Source organism: Tubulanus polymorphus, chromosome 2, assembly GCF_964204645.1.
Source record: "Tubulanus polymorphus chromosome 2, tnTubPoly1.2, whole genome shotgun sequence".
In the NCBI taxonomy this organism is placed as follows: domain Eukaryota; kingdom Metazoa; phylum Nemertea; class Palaeonemertea; order Tubulaniformes; family Tubulanidae; genus Tubulanus; species Tubulanus polymorphus.
The window spans coordinates 9949171-9965418 of NC_134026.1; the positions used below are offsets into that span (position 1 = coordinate 9949171).

Consider the following 16248-nt stretch of genomic DNA (forward strand, 5'->3'; position numbering starts at 1 on the left):
ATACAGCATTCGTAATCAGGAATTTGCTCTGGAATTGCTTTTTTAAAACCAGTACCCGTACATATTTACATATTCATTCAAAAGCAGCTTTCATGACGACTTACCTCCAGTCACCTGTACAACTCAAAACATCGATCACTTGAAGAGAGTTGAATAGTACAACGAACAGGTATGGCTTACGATAAACTGAAAAGACAACAAAGATGTCATTAGTGGAATCATGTTAGAGGCGAGTTGAGATATGAGGATGTTCTGTCATAATCCGCCTGCACCCTATTACAATAGCAACAACAATTTTTCCACTAATAGAGGAGCAGTCCAACTACCCTAGACTTCACTCAATATTCTTTTAACCCCTTAAAGGTTACAATTGTTTCTGTTTCCATTTTCCCAGTTTCAACTAATTGCACAAAAATGCGCTGAAATTTCACAATTTTCCGGACGCTCGTTTTTGGTTCTTGTCGCTCTCCTTTCCTTTTTTCAGTATATTTGCCTAAAAATATTAGTTGACTGAAATCTAAAGTTGCTCCAGGCACCTGGCATATAAGAGAGATGGGAATTCCCCACGGATACGCGTATTTCGGTATTGAAAAATAGTCCAAAAATGATGTAAAAGTACAGGGGGAGGGGGAGGGGGTGATGATCCCACTCAATTGATCTGGCGCGATCAGTAATCGGGTGAACTGTAAAAGCGTTCAGCGCCTGTTTTACTTATCGTCGCATATTGCATTTCAATGCATATTCATTGCAACACTGATTTTGTATCTACTACAACGATGTGTATGTATTTTATTGATCGGTTGCGGACAGACACATGCGCGGCAACAGTAGTAATGTATATAGGCCTACTGCCTATGTTGCCGCGTGCATTCATGGCGAACGCCTTCAGATATTATAGACTGTGATGATGATTTTTTTAGTGAGCATACATCGGCGCATTTAACTGCAATTATTCAGGGCTCCTGTCATAATCCGCCTGCACCCTATTACAATAGCAACAACAATTTTTCCACTAATAGAGGAGCAGTCCAACTACCCTAGACTTCACTCAATATTCTTTTAACCCCTTAAAGGTTACAATTGTTTCTGTTTCCATTTTCCCAGTTTCAACTAATTGCACAAAAATGCGCTGAAATTTCACAATTTTCCGGACGCTCGTTTTTGGTTCTTGTCGCTCTCCTTGTCTTTTTTTCAGTATATTTGCCTAAAAATATTAGTTGACTGAAATCTAAAGTTGCTCCAGGCACCTGGCATATAAGAGAGATAAGAATTCCCCGCGGATACGCGTATTTCGGTATTGAAAAATAGTCCAAAAATGATGTAAAAGTACAGGGGGAGGGGGGAGGGGGTGATGATCCCACTCAATTGGTCTGGCGCGATCGGTAATTGGGTGAACCATAAAAGCGTTCAGCGCCTGTTTTACTTATCGTCGCATATTGCATTTCAATGCATATTCATTGCAACACTGATTTTGTATCTACTACAACGATGTGTACGTATTTTATTGATCGGTTGTGGACAGACACATGCGCGGCAACAGTAGTAATGTATATAGGCCTACTGCCTATGTTGCCGCGTGCGTACATGGCGAACGCCTTCAGATATTATAGACTGTGATGATGATTTTTTTAGTGAGCATACATCGGCGCATTTAACTGCAATTATTCAGGGCTCGACCCGGAATGCATGAGATGCTGAATGTCATCGAATGAGGATGTACCACATTGGTAATAGCCATTACCTTCCAAAATATAAAAGTCGTTCATGGGTTCAAGATTGCTCTAGGTGCCCGGAAAATACTTGAAATTTCTAAAATTTTCTAAAAAAGTCGCTTACCAAATGACACGGGTAATCCATTCCATTTCATGTCATCACCTCGAGATCTTCTTCCATGGCCATCGACAAATACACCAAATTCTGATGAGACAATAGTTAAAGATTAGTAAAAATATGCTTAAACAAACTGACGAATGTCATTACTGTTAGAGACTTTCATTACTTTAGACTGGAAATGTAATTGAATCCAAATGACTGCATTTGACAACGCTATTTTCATTGATAAGCCATTTTGATTATACAGGGTGTCTTAGAAAATATGTTTCCCTTTGCCTTAAGGTTACTAATTCATTAACTATGATTTTGATTATTATTTTTGGGGGTAAAGTTGATAGACCTGGATGTTAACTTGAGAATGAAATGTTGAGAATGAAATGTTGAAATGCAAAAATAAGTCATGCACGGCTGAGCACTAGCAGGTTTATGAATCGCCATTAAAATGCTGTCTAACCAAATTTGCAGATTGTTCCATTGTGTATGTCTATTGTTAAATGACCACCTGCCTGTTGGAAAATTGATTTAAAATCACAAAATCATTGAATTTCACTCCTTGTGATGTTGTTTCCTGTTGGGAAATATAAAATCTAAGTAATTCAAAAGACTATCAGCAGGAATCAAGGAGTTAGTGTCCAGAAAGTAACAGATTTTGAGAAATACTGAATCTGATGTATCAAAATTCAATGTTGAGCTTAACTGTGCATTGGTAAAAAGGTGATGACATTGAATAAGTCCCAGAGAAGCTTAATTAGTCATGAGTACCAACAATTTTATCAAGTAGAAATCTGCTTCAGTTGATTTAATTGTCTCGACTCAAATTATGTGAAGTGAAAGCGGAACATTTATCAATAAACCTATATAGTGCAATATTCCATATTTCTTGTATTGGTTCGACTCCATTTTAAGGACCATTCAAAAACATGGTATGCTCAGCCATGCAAGACTTATTTCTTGCATTTAAACATTCCATCCTCGAGAAAACTTCCAGGTCTACCAACCTACCACCTAAAAATCTAATTTCAATTATAGTTAATGAATAAATAATCTTTATGCTGCGGTAACACATTTTTTGAGACACCCTGTATATAACGTAGGATATAAAAAGATGTAACATCCTACAGCTTCCAGATGCCTAGGCAAAGTGGAGAAGCTCCGCTAACAATAATTTGATATGTTTCTGCATGGTCATTCTGTGGAGCACCCAATTGAGGAACACTTCATCATCACAAAATGAGTATAATTCGTCAGTCACCCTTAACCCCTCCTCTTAAGGGATAACAACTACTTATCTTATTCCTTGAAATATATATTACATCAAATGTAATGTATAATGTATCACTCACCATGGAAACAAATCAGATATTCTTCGGGCTCTTCGGACACTTGATAGACTGCGATCGGAAAACTGTCGAATGTTGCTGCACCGAACACAGCATACGCTAATGAACTATCTCTTTTGTCCAGGAATTCTGAATCGTGTAAGATAAAGAATATGCATTCACCTTCTGTATCTCAAACAAGAAACAAAATTCTTAATATGGATTTTCCAGAATTTACATGATATTGTATGTTTAATCCAGTATCAAAATTAAACAGTGGCACTCTAGCAGAACAAATGAAAAAAGATTGAAAATTTATCTAATTCAAATGATGGGAAAAAACTGACTTTACAGATAATTAAATCGAAAATAAGGACGGAAAATATCAAGAAACAAACGTAACTGCATGATGATGCATCGTGAATAAGGTAGTGGGTTTTCCCCACTGACATTCCACTTTCATGGTGTGACGCTGATTTAATTCATTTCATACACTGTGTACGAAGTTTGTAAGCAAATTTATTTTCGTAAATTGAACAATTTTCCAAGATTTACCAAGATTCCAAGATTTACTTCCTCCTTTCCTAATTTCACTGCCCTTCTATAAAATTCACTGCTTTTCACGGCCGCCCGCGACGAATCCTGGCAGTTGAATCATAAGCAGTCTATTTCCAAGATAGACTGATTGCTGGTCCCATGCAATATGGGATGAGACCGGTAACAAGTCTATTTCCAAGAAAACTAGGTCACACACCAGGCGCGCTTTTCGTATACATACACAGATCAATACACTACATAGCAGCGAGTCTATATGACCATGACGCGCACGTGCATGAATATACGTAAAAAGGCATGTGTTCTCCCGAAACGAAATGTAGTTCCAACAACAAATAAAAACTAAATTAATAAATAAGCAACGCATTCCGATGAAATTCAATAGGGTTAGAGATTTTGTATTAGCATCGAATGTTTTGAAAGTTCCGAAGAGAAACAAAGCCTTGTTTGGAAGTTATTTTGTACCAAAGGAAGTAAGTTTCATATGTCGTAGCAAAAATGTACTTCGCTAAAGCGAAAGTCCATAAAAATAATCAGCACGAAGCAGGCATTCTCAAACCTACAGATATCAATTCCTCAGAGCCTCTGTAAGTAACCCCTTTTTTACATTCATCAATGTTTTGCAAAGTATTGCGGTTGAAAGTGCAGTGATAAAACATAATGACTGATGTTTGTAGTATATCGGTATTATTAGTTCATTTTCATATTAAATGTCTCGGGTAAGGTCCTGAACACAAGGCGACACCTGAACTGATTAAAATGTAGATACATATATCCACAGACACACGGTCGGCCAACAGATAGATAAAACTTCGTTAGTATACACATGCCGCTAACGAAAATGATCGCATTTAAAAATAGATCGGGGAACGCTTTTAAGGTCATACCAATCTATCCTTAAGATGCTGGTAAACCAGTGATCATACTCACCCCCCCATTTTTTCAACGGATTTGCATAGATCTGGGAAATGATCAAAATTGATTGAAAAGGCGGAAAATTATCATCCCTGATATCAAGAAAATCCATTGAAGCGTCTTGACAACTTCTAAAAATACCTGGATTTTGTCTGTCGATAAAATGGCCGGATATACATACGATAAATTAACTCAATAATTTACTGGAAAGCTCAATTACCTCTCATTGAGTAGTCGCTAAAATCAATACGATATAGTTTTTCTGCACTGATGAGTAATCCATTTGTAGTGAATAGAATACAGCTACAGGGTTCAATTGTTGGCAGTTCCTTGAAAAATTAATCAGGAAATTGTTAAAATGCGATATCGATCGGTTTCCACCAACATAGGCAGTAAATTTGAGCAAAAAGATTGCTAACTTTTCAAAATGTGTTTCATTGATATCCACCACAGGCAGGTTTATTGGAAATCACTGAAATGCTCTATCGATAACTCGAGTGTTGTAAAATTGAATTTTGTCTCCAGAGTTAACTGCTACTCAAAACTGAACTAATCTGACTCTAGCAAATTCTGGAATGTGGTCGAGAGGTATGTTTTTCATAGGCAAATGGGTCCAGCAAGAGCTGAATTTTGTTGACAATATGGAGAGGCTATAGTATGGGGAGTTATTCATGTCTTGCTGTATGCTTAAGCTTAAATGAATCTTAGGGTTTTTTTTTTCAAGTAATAATGTTACTGAACCCCTGTAAGAGGAAGGTTCTTATATTCTATTTTCACCCTCCAAACGTTGCCACACAGAAGTATTTGTGGAAAGTAAACAATTAAATGGCCTAGCCTTTTATTAGTCAAAAGCAAAACAATTCTAACCTTTCTGATGCAGAACGATGACAATCCGGTGTTGTATTTCAAAATGCAGACTTTCATAGGAGTAGCTAAACATAAATAAGTGATGTCATCTTCAAACACTTTGCATTCGGCCAATGTGCAGCCGGATACATTCTCTACGGGTTTAGGCAGCACCGACACTGGCTGCATGATAAACCCTTGCTCTATCCTCGACAGCAGAGTTTTCATTTCCAGTGTAAAAACCAAGCGTTCTTCACCTGAAAAAAAGTCACAAATATCATCCTGGCTGGCGGCTAAATAGTTGCGAGTTACACTTGTTTCCCTTCTTGAATAGTACTAAAAGTACACTAGAGGGACTGAGCCCCACGTCTACTGGTAATAACTGGAATTCAATCAACAGTGTTTTTCTAATACTGTAGACATCATATGACCGACCAAGTACTAAAAGTTCTCAATCACTTTTTGAGTTAGTTTTTTTAAAGCATGGTTACTGCTCCAAGCAATGATGGGACTCCCTATTTTTAGCTTAAGTAGCTATAGTATATACACCATAATGTATATCATTTTGAGTTTTGTTGAGTTGGTTAGAATATACAGAAACGAAATATAAGCAGTTGCTAAAGACAACTTTACCACTCAATGTCAATTAAAAAATTGGAACTGGGTGTCCCAAGGTAAATACACCTAAGTATTTGTCACTCTACCTCCAATGGTTCATACGTACCTGCAATTAGAACTACTATTCTCAACTGTTCAACTGTAGATATGTGATAGACATGAGTTAATCCTTCGATGCTGATCGGAGTATCACTTGAATCTGGAGATAGCCTATGAGCGAACAAACCGTCATCGGCACCAATCAGTAAAATCTGTCAAGAACAAGGCAGGCAAATGAGGATGCAGTAGGTAGCAAATATATCATAATTGTCCAATAATTGGGCCTCTAGTATCACATTTCCACTTGGCTTTAAAAGGTGTTATTATCAGCATAGTTTGAACTGAGAATTATATTCTATAACTGGCAATGCTACTGTAGGACTCCGCAGTGAACTTTGGTAATCAATGATTCTAATTGTGGTAAGCAAGGATCCAACAGGTGGCGATCCATGATATATAAAATTCTATGAATTATAAATAAAAATCACGCCAAGTATATATGTACTCGAAAGATTAGTCAGAGTTCATCAAGAGACATGATTTGCCTTTTTATGTGTAGGCTAAAAACCTAGATGAAAGGTTATTGAATATAAATCAAATTATCCGTTGCAGAAATTTGATTTTGGGGACCTTGTGACCAGAACTGTCATCAAAGGCCGTAGTAATATCTATACAAGTACATTGTTCTAGCACAGGGCTGACACAAAATAAGTTAGTGTTATTTTGTACTAAAAGCACAGGGCTTTCACAATTTGATGAGGTGTGCCACCAAAATTTTTTTTCACCTTTTAACTCCCAATAATTGAAGGTATTTCCAATATACGGTACAGCTTAGAATTAATAAACTTTGAAAATTGCGCATTGTTTACATGTTGAATGCATCGCATTCTCGTTTATCATTCCAATTCGAACGCATCGTACACCTGACTGGGACGCATTTTAAAGCCGATACAACGATATACGCTAGGCATTTAATTTCTTTCCAAAACCCCAATCGATTTCCGTTTTAAAGGTAAACGAAATGAGAAAATAAACGTTAACAAAGTCGATGTTCAGTTAATTCTAAGCTGTACTGTATGAGCAGTTTTGTTTCCCAGCTTGTCCCTTTCATCATATTGCTGATGGCAAACTTGTTCCAGTGTTGGTTTGTCTTGACATGGCTTTTTTCAAAATATTTCAACCAGAAAGAAACTTTCCATGATGGGTTTCTGTGTAATTGTTTCTGTTTCATTCACCGAACTCGCTGTCAAAAAGGCGATTCTCGATATAAATAGTAATGGGTTTTCCCCGCGGGATACCCGCTTTGGGAAAGGCACCTGAATCGATGCTACGAGTTCGAATCCCAATATTTAGACGTAATTTATTATTCTTTGAAATAAATTCTTAGAATTTCTATTTATGATAGGATGTGCAGGTTTTGATTTGGTAATGATGTTTATAAAAGTTAACCTCTTAAGGTATTGTTTTCTATCTATAATTTGTGACGGATTAGTTTCGATGCTCCTCACAACCCGCCCCACCACGTGTCACTTATTCACGGACACGCGGATTGTATCATTTGTAATAGGCCTACCACATGAAAGAGTCCATGGCCTACCGTAGGATAGTAGGGCCTACCGATCACGCTATGTGCAATGAAAGTAGTGTTTGAATAAAACAAATTTTTAATGAAATAAACATTATTTATCATAATTAATCAATAGATCAGGTGCCGCCTAAATAATTGTTTGTTTCTGAAATTTGTACAAAACCCTGCGACTTCGTCATGTCTTGTGACCCTGAAAATACTAGAAGAATCATCGGTAAGCTTATAAAACAGCGAGGTCAACATAGTAACAACAACTTCGGGGATTGAAAAAAAAAACTCGAAAGAATTATTTCTTATACTGATGAGTTATACTGATGGGGAGTAGCGACCGTCATTGACACCGGTTATTTATCCATTCACTATCAAATGTGACGAGCCCAATAAATGATTGCGCATAGATTCGGCCTCTCAGCATTTAGCACAGCAGTTCCGAGAAGTGTTAAGACCGATCAGCGCGCGCGCTATCTAAAACCGGTGCTAGTACGATCAATATCTACAGGTATATACGTGTTCAGTATTACACAGCGAGTACCAGTATGTTGATCGAGCGTCGTCGTAGCAACGCGCTATACAGCGGCTTGAACTAGCGAGTAACGTTAATTATCTTTTAACCAAATTAGAGCACTTATAACCATCGGAATCAAATATAAACCAAGCTGCACCATCTACATCAAGTAGAGAATACCTGTGTGAAATTACAGAATTGTCGGTCCACACAAACAGCTTAAATCGTGTCATAAAGAAACATCCACAGACGGACAGACAGACAGACAGACAGACAGACAGACAGACAGACATGACGAGGATGCCATAGATGGGTTCGTCTGACGACGAAACCCATCAAAAATTATAGCAGAATTTTCCCTTACGCGGTTCTGTGTACCCACATCATTTTGTTAGCTTATCATCAGCTGATGGGTTTGAATACAAATGTAACTGATTTTATGTAGCAGACGAAAAGAGTCAGGGTAGTTTGAGGGCTAGTTGTTTAATATGATGAGGGCAAAACCCCCAGTTCAGCAACATCAAGTAAAGTAAGATCAAGATTTCTGGATTGCAAGATTTTCACCAAAACATACCTCTTCAGTCAGTACCAGAGTACAGTTGATATCAAGGCGTTTTGTATCCGTCAGGCTGAGGACATTTCTCCCTAATATACGCTAAAATGGAAGAAAATCAAACGATATTCAACTCTATAACAACACAAATTCTTTGTTATGAAAAATCTATTGACCATAATGCTTTTCGTAAATACAGTTAAACCCATTTAATCTGGATCAGTTAAATCCAAAATTTCAAATCCGGATATAATTCTATGGTCCACTTATACAAATGTTAGTCTAATTCTATACTTAAACCCTTGCGGCGCGTATCCCTTTGGTGACGTCAGTCGGGGGATGTAAGTTACCAATTAATTCTAGCACCTGAACGGCAGAAACAACTTGTGCAGCATGGGAATGATTCCTATTTATTTTTTCAGCCTCTGATAGATGTCTCTGATGGCTGATTGATTTGATGCGATTGATATCGTTTTCTCTTGCTGTAGTATTTAGCCGCAATATATCAAAGTATGATAGAATGAAAGAATCTTGATTGGTAACCACATGTAATGTGAAAATCATCAGTCACGTGAATACGGAATGGATATTGAGATTTTTCAACTCACGATAGGAAAGTGCAAGCATATAACAGTCAATTACATATAGAGTAGGTTATATAAAGCCTGGCGCACACGGGCGACAGTTTCGAGCAATTCTCGAGCAACCGCCCGAATTGCTCGGCGTCGAACGAAAAAATCGCTCGTCTGCGGCAAGGGGCGACAGCGATCGCTCGTTGTCGAAAGGAATTGCTCCGTGTCGCCCAATATCAAACATGTTTGATATTGGGCGACGGAAAATTGCTTGACGCCGAGAAATTGCTCGGCGATCGCTCGGGAGTTGCCCGTGTGCAGTAGATGGAGACGCCAAGCAACGAGCACCTCATCAACCTAGCCAATGACTAAACGAATAATTATCATGTGATACTTCAAATACAGCATCACCCGGGTTAGTAGCGTGGCCATCTTGACAAGTCACATGATAAAAATGTTTGGCGCGAAAGATAATCGCCTCTCCGTCGCCAGTGGTCGCATACGGGCGACACCTAGCGATCGATTGCGCAACGGTTGCTCAAAAATCGGTCGCAGCAACTGGCGACTAAAAATTGCCTCGTGTGCGCCAGGCTTTACCTTGAACACTTTATCTATCAGAAAATTAAGCTCATTTCTTGTTATGCCATATAACCAGGCTTTAGTACTGGGAGATGCATAGCTTACCAGTTACAAAAGTATTAACCAGATTTTTCACCAACTGGATTTATCTAACTGACCCCAAATGATCCAGATTGATTGGGGCTCAATGCATATTGTATCTCAATAATATTGTACCAACATATTGAAAAACAAATTCATTCGTTATTTGCAATCATTATCAACGAAATCATCGTTTCCCTCCTTGAATACTTACAGCGTGGGCACGTGCATCTTTCTGATTTTGACTGAGCATCGCTTCTAATACGGCTACCCATTTCTGTTTCTCCGGGAAACTCATAGCCATCAAATACAATGTCCTAACAAAAATAATCATTTCTTCAGCTATAATTGTGTCAGCTTCAATTCAGCCCCTCAGACATTTGGGAGTCTACATATCAATCGCCATTCTTCTGCTTTTTGATCGTCCACATAGGGGCTCGTATTTTAAGTTTGCAGGTGAATAGAAGCTCAGATCATCCAATATCCCAGGTACTATACATGTACCGTACCTGGGTGATCTTAGCTACTATTCACCACCAAACTTCAAATATGAGCCCCGGTGATCGTCCAGGCTTCAAGTTTGATCAGGACCACAACAAGATAATTTGAAATCTCAAATGAATGACTTAAATACTTTCAATACTTGGTACCTGCATTTGCTGAGGAAGATCTGTAAGCCAGTGTTTCTTCATAGATTAAATAATACTTGACCTTCAAGTTTTGCAAAGTTAACTGGAATTTATTTCAACAGTTCAGTTAATTGAAACTCATGAGAAACTCATCATTGACAACTCTTGATACACATTTAGAGATACATGCAAGGTTACCAAGTATGAGTATCACTGATCACTGATCACTGATCACATGTGTCATACATTCGATGTGGATACTGGCAAAACTAGGGGTCCAGGGACACCATGCCCACTTGGGAAGTGGTTTCAAATGCTCAACAATCTAACAATTTCAATATTCAACGCCCTCTGGTGACCATATACAAAAACCAATGACCTTGAAACTCAATACAATCATTAAACATGTCAGCAGCTACGATTTTGTAATTGATTGTGATAACAAAAAATGCCTCGTTACTAATTTAATATGGAAATACTAAGTTAATCTACTATTCAACGCCCCCTGGTGACCATATTCAAAACCCAATAACCTTGTAACTCACCATATTCATAGAACATGTCATGAACTACAACTTTGCGATTGATCATGGTAACAAAATATGCCTAGGTACCAATATAATAAGGAAATACTACAACAAAATATGTATTGGTACAAATATAATATAGAAATACTAAGATATTGTATTATTCAACGCCCCCTGGTGGCCATATACAAAAAACAATGAACTTGAAACTCACCCCAATCATAGAACATGTTATACGCTACAACTTTCCAGTTCATTGTTGTAACAAAATATGCTTAGGTAACAATATAATGTCGAAAAACTTTTTCCCACCTACGAATGAGTACTAATGACACCAAGATGGCCGCCAATTGCGTCATAATTGGCGGATCAAAAATACCTATCTCAGGTATAAAACATCCCTTTACAAAGAATACCGATCACAAATTGCAATGAGAAATGGCAAACCAGTAGGAAGCTACAGGACCTAGAATTCTGGCCAAAATTGACATTTTTGGGCACTAAAAAGGTCATAGGACGGCCATCTTGAGTCAGATGGACCCAATTTTTCTTATGCTGATGGGCCCTTGGTAGATTCAAATATATTCGAAAGATCAAGGTAATTGATCATATCGTCTTCAAAATTTCCCTTGTAAACTTCGAAAATGTGTAAAAAGTGCTGATTTTGGCGAACAACAATGGCTGCCAGTCGGCCATCTTGATTCTGATAGGGCCAATTTTTGGGCTGAAGATGTGTCTAGGGTAGATACATGCATAAACCAAATATCAAGACATTACCTTGAAGCGTCTTCAAAACTAAAGTCCCAAGTGGGCTAAAAATTATTGCAAAAGTACCTTCCTGGCCACGCTAAGGAGTGTGGACGTGACTCTAGTTTGAGTATGTATGGTAGATCAGACGAGGCGGTATTGCGCAATTCAGCAGCGGTAACAGCACTGTTAATCAATATTTCTCCATCAACTGGTGACAAATTAAATGTATCAGACGGTGATGACTCCGTGTTGTCTTTATCGAAGAAACAAAGACGATCTTCTTGTAGAAGCACCCAATGTTTCTCCCAACCTCCCATTGACTGTTTGCCGGACCTGTGCACCAAAAAAATGTCTTGTTAGAAAATCGGCTCAGCAAAAGGTGCAGCAATGGTGCTATGGACGTTTTCCCCTTTCACCGCAAACAGTTTTCCACACCCTATATTACTGGAAATAATGCAGCGTATTACAGATTTTCCGCTATATTACATCTATATACCCTGTAGTGTATCATCAGTTACACATATGTCACAATGTTTGATAGGAGCTACCATTTAACATGAGACTTAACCAAATCAAAATCATATGGACACAACGCACTGCACTGCACCACACACCGTATTGCGGGGCATATATTTTGAAAGAGTTTAAAGGATTGTCTCTAAGGTCGTTATGCATGATAAAGCTAGGACCATCTAAAGCAGTGCTTATTAGCCACACTTCAGATGATAACGGCATCTGAAGAGGATCATTTCTTAACAAGTACAGCATAAAATATGGCCACATCTTATAACACCAAATTTTTGGGAGGGCACGCCAAATGCTCAACAAGTTGGCCCAAATCCTGGGGCTGCCCTACATAATTATTTCTAAATTGCCCAGCCGTAGACTACTGACTCCAAGAATCCCAGGGATTGAATGATTACCATATTCAGAGCTGCCAAATTTTTGATTCAACGTGAAACTTAAATGTTCAATACATAGTAAAAATTGTTCTAAAAGCAAAAAAATTTGAATGGTTCAACTAGACACGTCAGCATGGCATGGGTATAATAGTACCAAAACTTTTGCATAGTCAAAGTCTGAAGCACAAATCATTATTTCGAAACATGTTTTACTTTGACTTATAGATACTAATCTTAACACACAAATTCCATCTCAAGCATCTTAGCTGCAAAAGCAAGGGAAGACTTTGATAATGTTTTGGAACAAACTTCCAATAGTAGAGAAATAAGAAACATGGATCGCAATGTTTGATCTACCTGGGCACTTTCATCCAGCCGCACATTTCCATTGAATTCAGATCAGCCGTAGACAAAGCTTTGGACGGAGTCGATTTCTTTTTCATGATGACATCTGAGAAATGCTGCACGTACTGAGTGGGAAGTCCGCAAGTTGCTGGCAATGATGACACACATTTCGGATGGCAAACCATTTGACATTCTACATGAAAAACGAGATAGATTTTTCTGCTAAGTTTTCAGTTTAAACCAAAGAAATTGTTTTTCATAGCAATGGCAATGAATTGCATAAAAACGGTGCAGATTTCTTACTACACTGATCACAAAACATTAAATGATGTACTGGCAAAACTAGCAAAGAGCAAATTATTGGGCAGGGTTTTTAATGATGAAAATTAATCAAGTTTAAGGCATTTAGATATTGTATCAATCGGTATCATCCCATGTTCAACTATATTGTCAAATCACTGTTCAATTCTTCAACATTCTTGTTCAATAAAATAGTAGTTGAGATCAACCTGTAACTCGTAGCAAATAAGGCCGGACCCCAGTATAGATCTGTGTTCCTAGTTTTAGACACTTCTATCACAAGGTAGTACATCAAATGATTATCAAAGGAAGGTAAAAATTGGTAGATAGGCACGAAGGACTGATGATTGTCATGTTCGATGTATGATCTTTTATTCATAATTATGAATTATGTACTTTCTGATAATCATCAAACTAAATAAAATCAGATAGGGTTTAACCTTTTCGGTGCTAAGGCCACAAAAAAATCCTTTTCTCGGGCAGGTCAATCACCAAAATGGGTAGGTAGGTAGGGAATTTTTTTTTCTTTTTATAGAAAAAAAATTTGGGGTATACTTTTGAAAATGGGGTAGGTCACCGTCAATACTTTTTGCTGGACCAAATTTTTAGTCAGGAATATGATTAACAGATTAATTCCTGGAATTTGATTTTAAAAAAAAGTATTTACGCGAATAGAGTTTTGTTGTCGGTCGACCACATATATATTTTTGAAAAAAAATTATTTCAATCAAAATTTTGAAAAAGGGTCGGTAGGCAATTATGTTATATTCTGAAAATGATTATTTGAAACGACAGGGTTTCTTTTGGTGTGACAGATTAATTCCCGAAAGTGCTGGAGATAATTTGAAATTGTTAAAAAAAAAAAAAAAAACATTGGTATATTGTTAGTTACTAATATTGCACTTTGTGTGATAGGTGCTGCCATCTTGCAATAGAGATAAAAACTAATTACATCGGTACACCACGATACGGTGCACTAGCAAACTCCATCACCAATTTATACACCGATGTAGATGATTGCATCGAGAAGATTAAGTTTTTGAACTATATAACTCAAGAATTGTGATTTACCTTGACATTTGGCGGCTTGTTTAACAAAATGCACCGTCCCAAGACAAACCGCACACTTTGTGCCTCTCATGTTTAATCCAGTGGCAAATCGATGCGGAATATTGTGATGCATTCGTTCTTTATTCGGGCGCGTCGTGACGCAAGGAGTTGACGCGTGGCGTTTTCGACTAGGCGCGAGCAGTGTACGCGGGCTGCAAGCGTATTGTTTCGACGGAGACATCACTAACGCCGACACGACAGCTTGCGACGGTGGAGCCAGGGTCACTGTGCCGCTGTTACTGCGAGACGTTCCCGATATAGTCGCAGCTTTCGTCTGATCACACTGTTGACAAATTCTTCCCTTCAACTGAATAGCTGCAAGCATGAAAAGTTATGTAATAAAGTTTGCGAAGAGTGTCCAGATGATAACTAGAACGCCTCTATCAAAATCTTCATTTTGATAAGATTATATTAACAACATTTCGATCGATTTCAACACATCTCTCATGAGTCCTTTTCAAAAATGAACAGATCTAGTGTTACATACCTACATATTATATGATTTACATATCAAGAAGTGATTGACTAGGTGTGAAGTGGCCTGGTTTTAAAAGGGGGAAAACTGCAAACATCTATTTTGAAGTAGGCCCCTTCACGCCTGCATGACATTGTAATATCTATTATAGCTATTCATAGCTATCTTTTATAGGACAGTCACTTAATAATTTGCCCATGGGCCAAGAGGTTTACCACATTTATGAGAGATGTATCAGAAAACTATATAGGGATGCAATTTGTAAGATACGAGTAGATTCAGTCCTCGTTAGAGAATCACGGACCCAAGACAGAGCCACGGTACCGCACCAGCCACTTTACCAACAAATCCGTCATTAAGACTAAGACCGATTCCATCGCGCATTAGGCGACATTGTGTCTCAGTTTCAGTTGCAGCCGTAACCGTACGATGAGGAAAATTAGAGCTTCATGACGAAATGCAAGCAAAATGCTCATACTTCCCACACCATACCCATACATGACTTAGGTAAGTCCAAAACTGGTCTTAAGTCTTAAGACTGGTCTAAAGTTGTTAGATATTGGCTATAGAACTAAGTTGGTCTTAGATTGGTCTTAAGTCTTAGCCATGACTATGCAACCAGCCCCAGAGGCTGATTCAGTGGTCATACCCCAGTCAAGATATTGGGTGCTGTTGTAAAAGTTTTTTCCCCCTACATTTTATCATTAATCAGAGTAGATTACGCTATGACTTAAAAAATCATACCCGCAAAGCAAAGTATACAAAATATAAATACAGATATTAACAATGGACATTTTATTTTTGATGCCGTTATTTGCTGGAAAGGTCTTTTGTTGACACTATAGCCGCGACCACAGGAGCCTTTTTGGGCCCGGGCCAAATCTGGTCTGTTTTTGGTCAGGCCAAATTTGGCCCGGAACAACTGTTTACACGGGTGGCAAATGGGCCCGAGCCTGTTTGGCCCGACTAAAAACGTTGGACCAGGCCCGAGCCAAATTTTAGCACCAGACAAATGATTGCGTTTGAATTGCAACTGGCACCGGAAATGATCCACTTCACTTTGTTTGAGCATTGTTTAGTATCGAGTGAATGGTTTGCGCGTCAACGCGTTCTCTAATGAGGCACGGGCCAAATTTGGCCCGAGCCTGATCCGTGCCAATTTGGCCCGGGCCAAATCGTGTCCGTGTGATCGCGGCTTTTGTCAGAC

General features: G+C 38.3%; 1 protein-coding gene across 1 annotated transcript in view; it reads right to left on the reverse strand.

Annotated features, from left to right (window-relative positions):
* LOC141900824 (citron rho-interacting kinase-like) overlaps positions 1 to 16248 on the reverse strand; it is a 55175-nt gene that overhangs the window by 1834 nt on the left and 37093 nt on the right. The window contains exons 30-40 of the mRNA XM_074787873.1: positions 14528 to 14881; positions 13169 to 13349; positions 11994 to 12242; positions 10218 to 10320; positions 8793 to 8873; positions 6193 to 6337; positions 5490 to 5725; positions 4843 to 4951; positions 3177 to 3302; positions 1837 to 1917; positions 105 to 186 (exon numbers count right to left, since the gene is read on the reverse strand). Of these exons, the coding sequence (XP_074643974.1) occupies positions 105 to 186; positions 1837 to 1917; positions 3177 to 3302; positions 4843 to 4951; positions 5490 to 5725; positions 6193 to 6337; positions 8793 to 8873; positions 10218 to 10320; positions 11994 to 12242; positions 13169 to 13349; positions 14528 to 14881 (1747 nt within the window). The remainder of the gene's footprint in view (positions 1 to 104; positions 187 to 1836; positions 1918 to 3176; positions 3303 to 4842; positions 4952 to 5489; positions 5726 to 6192; positions 6338 to 8792; positions 8874 to 10217; positions 10321 to 11993; positions 12243 to 13168; positions 13350 to 14527; positions 14882 to 16248) is intronic.